General features: G+C 36.3%; 1 protein-coding gene across 5 annotated transcripts in view; it reads left to right on the top strand.

The window, feature by feature from the left end:
* Positions 1 to 12,149, top strand: part of ITCH (itchy E3 ubiquitin protein ligase) — a 66,160-nt gene that overhangs the window by 25,108 nt on the left and 28,903 nt on the right. For 2 of the 5 annotated variants that reach the window (XM_010584040.1, XM_010584041.1), the window contains exons 2-6: positions 2,203 to 2,293; positions 4,852 to 4,990; positions 8,154 to 8,278; positions 9,531 to 9,668; positions 11,897 to 11,939. In XM_010584040.1, the coding sequence (XP_010582342.1) occupies positions 2,224 to 2,293; positions 4,852 to 4,990; positions 8,154 to 8,278; positions 9,531 to 9,668; positions 11,897 to 11,939 (515 nt within the window). In that variant the 5' untranslated portion in view covers positions 2,203 to 2,223. Of the gene's footprint in view, positions 1 to 1,889; positions 1,915 to 2,202; positions 2,294 to 4,851; positions 4,991 to 6,000; positions 6,077 to 8,153; positions 8,279 to 9,530; positions 9,669 to 11,896; positions 11,940 to 12,149 lie in introns of those variants that run through there. The other 3 variants (XM_010584042.1, XM_010584045.1, XM_010584044.1) reach the window with 3 other exon arrangements.

Here is a 12,149-nt window from a genome sequence, read left to right as displayed (position 1 = left end):
TAACTCAACAAATATTTGCAGGACAGTCATTTCAGATGTGATTAAGCTGCTAGAAATTTTTCTGCATATTCTCAATGAAAATAATCAAATATTAATAAAATTGTCTTAATGAGTGTATTTTGCCAGCTTAGAAAGGAAAGTTGGCTTTAACATGTGCTTCTCAATGAATGTTGTATGCCATATATGCTTACTGTATAAATTCACTTAAAAATTATTACCTTCAGTAACTGTATTTGTATTATGTGCAGTGTTATTTCTCCAAGTGGAAAAATAGCTTTTCTGCTATCCAAGTATGTCTACATTGGTCTAGATGCTATTCAACTGCTTTCTTAAAGCATAAAGGATACTTAGTGAGTTTGGTAGAACAAATCACAGGATCAGAATTAAGAATTGTCCTCTAAATCTTTTAAATTTAGACTACTTTTGAAATACTTATATCAAAAGCTTTTTCAGTCTAGCAGGATTTAGATTTGTGTGATTCACATCAGGAATCTAGTAATTAACAGTACTGAACTCCACTAATAACACTATATATTATTTAAGCAAATTGTTAGTACTTTTTTTAGTGGAGTCATATTCTCCAGTAGTGAACACTAGCATCAGCAAGCTGTAGGATGCAAGAACTTCCCATTTTACCACTCTCAAAATACCTGTGGAATTATCAATTTCACAGTAATTGTCACAGGATGCAGACTTTTGCTTCAGATTGCAGCCTCTAAAAAGAAAGTTGCGTTATTCAGATCCGGTCTCCTTTTACAAATTCTGTTTTGCATGGCATGCAGAGGATAAGACAAGCACTTGTTTAGACTGCTTGTGGTGTTACCAGTTGGTAAATTCATATGTATAGCCTTTTGTACTCAGGATACAGATATCAGCAGCTTAGGCTAACATGTTACTTTCCTTGTTGGAAATAATGTTGTGTGCGGAAAATGACCTGAGAGGTGGCACATGATGTTTGATCTGCTCTGGGATTCAGATTTGGTGGCTGACCAAGGATGTGCAGCACTGGGCTGGGAGATCTGCACATGCTGATTAGCCAACCCCTTGTCCAGAGTAGCTGAGCCTCACAATAGATGGGAGCCCAAAGAGAGATAGGTCAGATGTATAGGAATGGGTTTGGAGTAGGTTATGACCACAGAAGGCAGTGAGGAAATGGCACAAAGGAGGGAACATGGCATGAGATGGATGCAGTAAGTAGTCTGGAAATTGTATCCAGCAGGTAATTTGGAGTCTTCAGTAACCCCTTCATTTTTCAGAGGGTAATCTGCTGTAGAGTTCTATATCTAGTTTAGTTGGTAAGGGATGTTGAGCTGAAAATGTGTTTTAAAAATTAATAGGAGGCAAGGATACCTGGGTATTTCCAAAGCGATGTCTTTTTAATATAATAGCACGCTATTTAATTTATGTCTGTTATATCGAAGCTATGTGATGCATATTGTCCACTTTGTCCCCCCCTGCCCCCCAAAACCAAATACTGAATTGAATTAAATTCAAAATATAGTAGGAATACCTGCTTGCTTTGGTGCTGGGAGGATCAGGCTAGCATTGGTGTGAAGATTGGGGTGTGGTAAGGGGGAAGGTAGGACTGTAAATGAAGGTTGTCTTACCCCCTTTCAGAAGTGATGTATTTCCTCTTTTAATGAAGTGCTTTGAAGAATTACAGCCCCTGTCTGTAGACTTGATCTGACCAAGTGAAAACAAAGGACAGTCAGAAGCAAGTTTCTCCAAATTTGAAATTCCCTTTTTAATTTTATAATTCATTTTCAGCCTTTTCCCTATGCTTGTGGATTGTGGTTTTCTTTTTATTTTCTTTCTTTTTTTTTTTTTAAACCAAGTAATACTTGTCATGGGAAGATAAACTTCTTATCCAGGATTTATTACTTCAGAATGGGCAGATACTTTCAGACATAAGAGGTGCAGCAAACTTTGCGATTAGAACATCATTCACTCTCAGTTAATTGGCAAATTGAAGGGACAAAATCAAAAGACCTCTTTTGCCTAGGACATGAATATTTACAGATCATGTAACCGTACAGACCTTTGTAAACCTTTTTCTGTACTTTGGGGAAATGGAAGGGATCTAGAAAGAGAACCAGTGTGGTGGGTTTGTTTGCAGTATTATGTATCTACATGTCAAAAATCCAGATGATTTAATTTTTGAGTTTCTGAGGGTTCAAATGTTTACATTGTCTCTTCATGCAGATTCAAGATCCAGTCCATATTATGGCTGGCAGTGGGTCCAGAGCAGGACCATCCAGTGGATTTTCCATGAAATCACAGCTTCAGATCACTGGTAAGCCTTTTGAAAGGATATATCTTTTCTGGTTAGAAATGTAAAACTGTTTTTCCCACAGTTAAACAGAAGTTACTAGTATGTTGCATTTCAGGAAGTTTTGAGTTGTACAAAACCCAAGAGAAGTCGCACAATAAAATTGATGGTGTTATGCCATCATTACCTGGCAGAAATATAGCTATTTTATTCAGGATTTTATCTAAAACTTATTTTGAAATTATACATTTTTGTGTAAAAAAATAAAAGTGAAGGAATAATTCTTCTTGAATGCTGTTAAGTAAATTGTACAGAACAGTCCTCTTTGAAATTTAATAATGTATTATGATACTTCTTTCAGTTACTAACACTTGATGTAGTACCAAATCTAACACTTTCTCCTAACAGTCTTTTTACATCTCAAGCTAAGTGACTCTGAACTGCTGTTCATTAAATTTGACTTACTGCTTCTCCCTTGTTACATGTTTTTATGGCCACCATTGTAAAAGACCTTTAATAAAAGTGTTGGTGAGAATATGACTGTAAGTGAGCACCTGTAGATTGCATAGGAATGGATTTACATGACATGCTTTGCTTTTTGTAGTGCCCCACCAGCAGAGCAACTGTTAAAACTTAATGACCAAGTTTTCCTCACTTTTGCGCTCTCACAAATTTTACTGAAGCCTTAAAAGCTGAAGCCTGGGAATGGGAGACCTGTAGATGTATGCAGGTCTATGCTTACGAGCATCAAGGGTAAATTTTGCACCATCAGTGTGGAAGATATGTGGGTATGTGCAGAAGCTTCACAAAGCTGATATTGTGGGGATGAAAAGAATTGTCAAAAATAGATGGGAAAGCTTTAGACTAGAGAGGAGGTTGGAACTGAGTAAGTTATACTGGCTCTAGCTGTCACACTGAGGTCACAAGCTTGTTTTTTCTTAGTAGGCTGTGAGACTTTAAGAGAAGTCTTGTCCCTACAGGTTGATACTAAAGAGAAAATTGAAGAGGTTTAGAAGGAAGTACATCCTCCACATAGCTATGGAGAGCAGAGCTAAGGATTGAAGTGGTGATGGCTGACTAAGGCTTGCTCCATTAAAGGCCTATGACTCGCACAAAGAAAGTGAAGTTGAAGAAATATCTCAGTGCTTAGAATTGAGACTATTAAGATGTTCAGCCACAGTCTGCAAGCAATTTCCTTTGCAAGCAGACATTAACCTTTTATTAGACATTTCTGTAAACAGCACCCCCCACCTGCCCTACCCTCACCACCCCATTCTGCTGTCTTCATTAGTTTTAAATGATCTTTCAGGTTGTCTGGGTAAGAACCTTGAAAGTAGGTACAAGGTGCTGATTATGCTGCCTCAAAGTGGGTCTTGATGCCTTTGAGATAGCTAGTGATGTTGAGATACAAGATGCTGTAGTATAGAAGTACTGGACACATGAGGGGAAAAGAAGGGGAGCTATTTGTGAAAGTTAATGTTAACTAATTGAAGTTAATTTCTGTAAGATATTTGTAATACAGAGAGAAAGAGTTTCCCTTGGGAGCAGTTCAGAGCAGTTTATACTAAGCTACTTCTCTAAATCTCTAAAGGAGCATAGACTATAAAGGGAATCTAGGTAGATTAGCCATATGGGCTTGAATTAGTCATCTTTTTTTAAGGATGTAGTGCAGCTGAGGTGGGTGACAAAAGCACAGGAGACCAAGTTGTTATTTGTAAGAACAGAGTGGAGTTCACTGGCCAGCTGGAAATTATAATATCTTTAAATACTGGTTTTTGAGTTTAGTGTGGACTGATGCATATGCATACTTCTTTGGCGAAATGGAGGCAACGTAGCCACGGTGTTTGGAAAGACAGGAGCATTACAGTCAATTATGTTGAATGTTTAAAAAAAAAAAAAACAAAACAAAAAAAACCACAAAAACCCACACAAAAAAACCCCCAAACCAACCAACAAAAAAAACCAACACAGCTGCCCCCCAACCCCCAATTAAAGCTCTAGAATTGCAAGTCCTGTCCAGGTTTTGTTGTTTCTAGAACAGTAGGCAGTTAATGGAACTCAAAGTTTGCCTTTAGTTAGCTTTTCTGTAAGTTTTGCTTTGATACAGAAAACTTAACACAAAGTTCTTTTTCTTAATGATGTTCTTTTAACCAGAAGTAGTGGCAGTTTTCCATGGTTCCTTAATGAGAGAGACAGATTATGTTTTGAGCTTTTTAACAAGCAAGCATAATAAACTCCAGGAATTCTCTTGGCTGGTGATAGACAGGAGGAGGTTATAGAGGATATTTTCTACTTAAAACACCTAACTGCTTTTTTGGATCTTATATTGATTATTATTGATTACAGTGTCTGATGTTTTAGAAGTACTGTTGCATGTTTTAGGCATTTGTGTGAGCTATAGTGTTGTATAAAATGATCTGGAATGCAAGAGCATTTTTGTCCATCTAATGTCGTTTTTTTTCTTGAGTGTTACTGTCAGGCATCAATGACCCAATACTTGAATACTGAAGCACACAACTGAAAAATACTATTTGCAATTGAAATCTTATTGAGTAAATTATTATTTTTCTCTTTCTTAACAGTTATTTCAGCAAAGCTAAAAGAAAAAAATAAATGGTTTGGACCTAGCCCTTATGTGGAAGTCTCAGTAGATGGACAGTCAAAGAAGACAGAAAAATGCAACAATACAAATAGCCCCAAGTGGAAACAGCATCTAACAGTGTAGGTTTGATGGTTTTGTTTTCCAATTTATTTGAGCTAAATTAATGCAATTAACAGTGGATTTACAGGTTGCATTTTTATTTTAAGCAAGGCATTCAGTGTTACATGATATGAAGATATTTGTGTAATTTTTGGAGCGAATATATTAGTCTGGAATATATATTTACAAACTATTGCATTATGTCCTATGGAAAGGACCCAGTGCTTATGCAGGAATGTATTCTGTATTAATGTATTGGCATATCAAAGGAGCTTTAATTCTGTGAGTAATAACGAAAGTAAGGTAATTTGATATTAAAACTGACAGTCCCATGCACATTTTTGTCACATTTAAGGTTATGGTGTTTCAGAAATACTGTGGCTGAAAAGTGTAGCTGTTCTTTGTGTACCACTTTGTTGTGTACCATGCCATAGCATAGGTAGTTAGCTCTGTCTTGCGCATGTCTAAATTCAATCACAGGTACAAAATTCCCGATTAATTTGTGCCTTCAGAGTACAAAACTAACATTAGATTCAAGATGAACACAGCTGGTGATGTTTGCTTGGCCCAGTATTTATGTTGTGAGATGATAGGAAGTATAAAGCACAGGAAAAAGAATGATCTGCAGCTTCTGTGAAATTTAGTTTTCTCTTAAGAATGTGTCACATGGAATACTGGGATAAAGGTCAGTCTTTTGCTTGCACATTTGCTTTTGCTTAAATTCTAGATTATTATTCTTGAGGCACCTTGAACATTCCTGCCTGATGAAAACCTTTTTTGTGCCCGTTCTTTTCTTGTAATTCAGATTATTATGAAGTTTTAGTTACTACTATTTACCTTACTTTCCACTGTGAAGTAGTATTTTAAGAAAGAGAAAACCGTGTGCTTTACATGCGTATCAATGTGCAAGAGCAGAATTTTCTTTTGGCTTTTTAAAGACTGCCTTTTTTCTTTCTTTTTTTTTAATTGAAATGTTTGTGGCTTGAGCTATGCAAGTCCACACAATAATACATGGGTAATTTTTGTTCAGTAAGCGCCGAACAGAGACACCCAATGCATATCAACTTCATTGAAGATTAAACTAATGCTACATGGAACTTAGTGGAGTAAGTTAATTGTTTTTTTAGGAAATATTTTGACACAGCTGCTTACATTCAGATTCAGAATAAAAAGGAAAAGTGTAACAGCTTCTGCAAATGGGTATGGACCATGGGTGGTTCTTCTAGGAGGCAGTCTGTTAGGTGGAGCTGCATATTCTGAAGGGATGGTCTAACTATGAAAGTCTGGACTTATCAACGATATACAAGTGAAATTATCCACTGAGAAAATAAACAGTCTTTTAATACCTGTTTCTCACAATTGAAATACTTTAAAAATATATAAATGTTAGAATGTTCCTTCTAAAAGAATATCCGTATTAAAAATTACTTTGAAGTTGCTGTTAGGGATATTCTTTAAAAAAACAGAAATGTGTTCATACAGTGTCAGGAACTGATACTTAGGTAAATTTGTTTCTCTTGTACGGCTTCTCAAAACTCAAGAGAGCATGAGGGACAGGTGAATATTTTACCTCTAAGAGCAACTTTCTAGGAAAAAAAAAAGTTTTGTGACTCCATTCTTAATTGTAATATCAGCTGTTTTGTGATGCTCATCTTTCTGCTGTTGTTGGAATACCTTTAAGAAGGAAAAAGAAAAATCTAGGCTTCTAGGCTTTTCTTATCACTGGGAGAGTTCCTTTATTCTCATGATTTGCCTGATCACATACATTATCTCAGCTGTCATCATCTTGCTGCAAAATGTTTGGTGAGATTTAGCAGTTTTGAAATGAGCATGGTTTGATTTGGCTTGTTTTGGAGCTGGAGGGAGGAAGACTAAGTAACTGCTGTGGCAGAAAATATTTCCGTTTGCATGTGTTTCTTCTCCAGTAAGGGGGTCTCCCAGGACATAACTGCTGGCCTCAATCTGGGAGTGGAGGGTTTTACTGCATAGGCAATCCTTGATAAGAGCTTTCAGGTTTGGGGATTGACTCTGCTGATGGCTTTTCTAGGAGCAGATGTACCTTCTCTGCCACAGGTTGACAAATTCAAACTGTCTGTGTGTTTGGCAGAGGCTACTACAGTATTGTGGTTTTATGACCTTACCAGTCCACAAGGTTTTTCAGAGAGAACTTTGGCTCTTGTTTGGACTATGTAGGGGCTTACATTGCCATTGTTTGTCCTGTGCCTGCTCTCTAGAAGGCATCTTTCCAGGTTGTAGCACCACGCTTTGAATGAAGTTCAGATTTTTGCATCACTAAAACAAGTAAAAATTTAAGAAAAGCCTCAGGGAAGTGAAGGGGGGTTGAAATAAATGGTTCAATTCTTTTTTGAATTGATTTGAAATTAAGAGAAACTGTTGTGATAGTTGTGTCCGTAAGGGACTTTTCTGGTAGTAAACCCGGAACCAGTTCCGCAAGGACATAATCAAATTAGCACACTGTAGAAGTAATACATCCTACTCCTGGAAATGGTGAGGGAAGTTTTTGAATTGTTAAGCCATGGAAGATGTAGTGTGTTGTTCTGTTCTCAGTAAATGCATTGTGAAGCCAGAATTACACTAGTAAAATGTTAAATAATTTTGTATATATTCCTGCTTCTTTGTCATAATATGATGTAAGTATGTGCCAGCTTATTAGGGGAACAGTCATCTTCTAAAAATACTTGAAATAATTTTTAGTATTTCCGAGTACTTCCCTTTTTATGGGATGTCCTAAAATTTTCTGATAACCTCTTCAGAAAGCAAATTTGCTGTCTTCCCTGTCTGTGTGATAAATTCTCACATCAAGGTATGCAAATGCTGGAACACTCATGAAATGTGAACCTGCAAGAATCAGTCTTTTTTTTCTAATCCTGGTTACACTCAGATGCTGATAGTGAGCCAATAGTTTTTCTATAGATACTTCCCTTAAAATAGTAATAATAAAAAATCTACTCAGTCTGTGAGTGGTCTTGCAACAATCTTGATTTACATGACATATAAATGTGACTGCATACTAGAATGGGATAATTAGAAATGGTTTGATGTTTCCACCATTATTTCTTTGTTTTTAAATAATTTTAAGTGACAGTTGAAGTAGATTTCTTGGTTCAACCGCTTCCCCTGCCAACAGATGCCCTTATATAGTGCTCAACTTTTTCTTTTCAGAATTGTGACTCCTGTAAGTAAATTAAACTTTCGAGTCTGGAGCCATCAAACATTAAAATCTGATGTCCTTCTTGGAAGTGCTGCTCTGGATATTCATGAGACTTTGAAATCAAACAGTATGAAACGTAAGTATAAGATTAACAATACCTTGGAATGCTGCAGAATTTGTCAGGAATTGTCTGTTAATGAGTGCTCTGTACAACTCTGTAGATGGCCCTTAAGAATTGCTTTTGTTGCTACAGATTCCATTTATGAGCTTCCTCCTCCCTTTTCAGTGTAGTCTTTTTTCATTATACACAGTCTGCTATGGTGTCACTGAAAACTTGTATTTTTTACTTTGCTAGTATGTGCAAGAGTGAAAGCCTAATTAAAGTGTTTCCTTTTATATAGCTTAAAAATTAAAACTCTGGTATGTTCCTGGTGCTAGACCAGGAATTGTGTAAGGTTGTTTTTGTGCTAAATAGTGTTATAGGGATGTGTTATATTATTTCATGCATCTTGGAACTAGTTAGCCTTTCAGCAGTATGTGCATCTTAAGAAGCCTGAAAGAGAGATATAGAAATCTACACACCTGTTACAGAATTTATGTTGCTACAGCATATAGCTTTGTGCTGTCATACTTATGTTCCATCCTTTAAAGAAGTGTTTGCTTCCAGACTTGCAGATGTGGGCATTGTAAATGCAGCATGTTGATAGCAGTGTAATAAGCTGTTCTGATAGTGTTACTGTCCTGCTGAATCTGGGTGAAAATTACCTTGGGTGACTACCTTGTTCTGTGTGACACCAGACACCCTGCTGTAATTCACTGGATTTTGTTTCAAACCATTTTGTCAAAAATGTTTATTTACAGTTCTGTTTCACTGAAAAACAGTTATTTACCCTGAAAATACCTTTGGTCTGGGGATATGATGCAAAATCTTCACATTCAAAATGTGAATCTTGATGTTATTATATAAATGTGAAATATTTTAATCAGAAGATAGAATTGATATTTGTTCTGTATGAAGAATAAGGTGAATTACATTTCCTAACTATGGGTTTTTGAAGACAGGTGTATTAATTGCTTTAGAAGTGTGGGCAGAAACGTGAGACTCAATCTCTGCTGTAATGATAATCCTTTCTTTAGTCAGCAACAAGCTTATGCTCCAGTTTTCCCCTTTTTGTAGAAATAATAACTTTTTACTGGCATCTGGAAATTATTAGTTTCACCACATAAAACACAAAAAATTATGGAGAGACAGAGCTGTAGTTCTGGGGTTTGTTTTGTTTTGGTTTTTTTTCCCTTGATCACTGTAGTCTATGATTGGCTTCTTGAATAAAATGCACTTTTTTGTCATGTAGTAAGATAAACTCCCATTCTTTTCTGTACTTTTTCAGTTGAGCAGGTAGTGGTGACATTGCATCTTGTTGGTGACAGAGAACCAGCAGAAGTGGTAGGAGATTTGTCTGTCTGTCTAGATGGGATGCAGGTAGATCCTGAGCTCCTAACCAATGGTGATGCCTCAAGTATAAGAAGTAAGTAACTTTCAGTTTGAATGTGCCCTCTACATATATCTGGTGTACAAAGCTGTTTTTCTGGAAGCTTTAACACAGTGTTTTAATAATTATAATAACAGCAGTTTCTATAACTTCCTGTTTGTAGAGACCAGAACTCTTATGTGTTTTTATTTGAGGTGGAATCCTCAGTGGAGTCCACAGTGAAGATTTTCAGCCTTACTGTAACGAAAATAAGATCAGCATCTTTATTTTCTAGACTTTGTTAACTTACATCTAGCAATCCCAAACTTTAATGAAACCCTCTAGCTACCCTGAATGTTTAATAACATCATAAACAGAAAAGAATATAAAATAAGTTAGTCTGATCTCATCATCATCATCATAATAATAAGTATTCTGCTCACTAGGGTTTATATTTGTTTTTCTTAAAATCTCACTTAAATAATAGATTGTATTCCCTCTGGAGCGCTGCAGAGAGGGATCCACTGTTCTGTTTAGTTGGTGTCTTCAGATAACTAGTATGATTTTTAACTGAAAATCTTGAATACAGGTAAAATGTGTAATTACACTAAAATAAAAAGTGAGATGTTTTAATTCCATTGGTGCAGGACAGGCAAGGGAGCATTTTTGAGGGTATTGTGTGTTACAAAGTAGAAATAGGCAAGAGGTTATTTCTCCAGAAGGTAGCATTGAAGAGACTGTCTGCTGTAGCAACTACCTAGGCAGTTAATTGGCAATTTTTAGGCTTCTGGGGTTTGGTGGGGTTTTTTTGGTTGGTTTGTTTTTTTTTTTTTTTTTTTTTCTAGAAGACTAGAGGAAGTTGCCTTGAGTTTCCATCTAAGTATCATAGAAAACTTGAACACACTAGCTTTGTAACTGTCATTTCTTAAAGCTTTTAGTCCATCTTTCTTTGCATCTTGTTAAAAGGATGTCACATGATCTGATGGTGTGGGATTTTTTAAAAAATAAAAGCCAAATGCTGGGATTGTGTGGGGCTTTTAGAGCAGGGCTGAGGTGTGTTAATAGAAATATGTAGTGAAAGTAACAAATTTTCCTCCTATGCAATACTTGGTTTTCATCTGTGCTTTCTTCCATTTCCTGAAGTTCACCTACTGAGAAAAAGGTGCTAGCAAGTAGAAAAAGGCATGCAGGTAGTGGAACTGAATACTATATAAAGTTTTGGGCTCAACAGTAAAGACAGACATTGACATACCAAGCCCGAAGTTCAGCAGAGGGTTCCCAGATAATCAGGGGACTGGAGCACGTGAAGAAAGAGTTAAATCTTAAAGTAGTCTAACACATTCTTATTGTACAGGCTAAAGGTACTTACAGGAAAATATATTGTTTATTGAGTAGCTTTTTAAGTTAAGATTTCTGTATCTGGAATTAAAATTACTTCCGTGCACAGCCCACTAACAGCACATTATCATAAGCCTTTACATGACTACATCCTTGTCTTTGGCTTAGATCTGTACATAGTTCCCATCAGAATTGATAATTCATTTCTTTGTTAATGACACTTGCTTAATTCCATGGAAATAAAGTATTTGTGCTGTCTACATGAATGAGCAGTTCTGTGATGCATATTCAAGTATTGCAAATGCTGGCACAAAAGACAAATATTTCGAAGCTGGCTGAACAAGCAGTTGCAAAAAGTTTGTAAATCTAGGCTGAGCTGCTATAATTCTGTTTGGAGTACAGCCGTATTTTGTACCTGCTTGAATGTCTTTATGCTAATTAATGTACAGAGAAGGGGAAAGGTCCAGGCTAGAGAGCCCCAGAAAACAAAGCCCCTGCAGTTGCTTGCTAGCCAACCAGAGGGAAGATTTTAGAGAAGTTGTTGCCCTTCCTGCTCTGCCTGTCATCATTGAAAAGGGAGACAATATGAAAAGCCAGCTCCACTTCAAGAATGGAGAACACTGCTTCATACTGCTACAAAGACAGGAAACAATGTTACTGAACTGTGTGTGTTTCGGAATATTAATACAGTCAAATGATATCCTGTTATATCTTCCATAAAGTGAAAATATTAGTCACAGTGGCAGTGGTTTAAAAAAAATGTACACAAACATATAGATAGACATGCAAAATGTATGCAGTTTTGAAATAAGACAGTATGTAAGCAGCACATAGTGTATTACCTCTACATTTGAAAGAAATGTGAGCATTAAAGACTGCTTCTTTTCTTGGAAATTATTCAGAATGTTTCTTATACTTCTGTTGCCTTTTTCTTTATGGTATTTAAGGTCCTACACAGAATGATAGCTCCAAAGTAAAGAATGATACACGGTAAGATTTTTTTCTTCTTTTTTTTTATACTGCCTTTTAGTGTTTGCAGTTTTGAAAGAGGAACTGTATGTTTTATAAAGGAGACAACTGAAAAAATTCTGAGCATGCCCTGCAACAGCATCTGTTAAGATCTGAGCATGTCCTAAACAAAAATACTGTACCATTGTATGTTCACATATTAAATTGTTTTCAATCTGAGCCCCATCTTCT

This window comes from Haliaeetus leucocephalus, unplaced genomic scaffold, assembly GCF_000737465.1.
Source record: "Haliaeetus leucocephalus isolate CR32 unplaced genomic scaffold, Haliaeetus_leucocephalus-4.0 Scaffold933, whole genome shotgun sequence".
In the NCBI taxonomy this organism is placed as follows: Eukaryota; Metazoa; Chordata; class Aves; order Accipitriformes; family Accipitridae; genus Haliaeetus; species Haliaeetus leucocephalus.
This window is presented reverse-complemented; position numbering and strand designations above follow the sequence as displayed.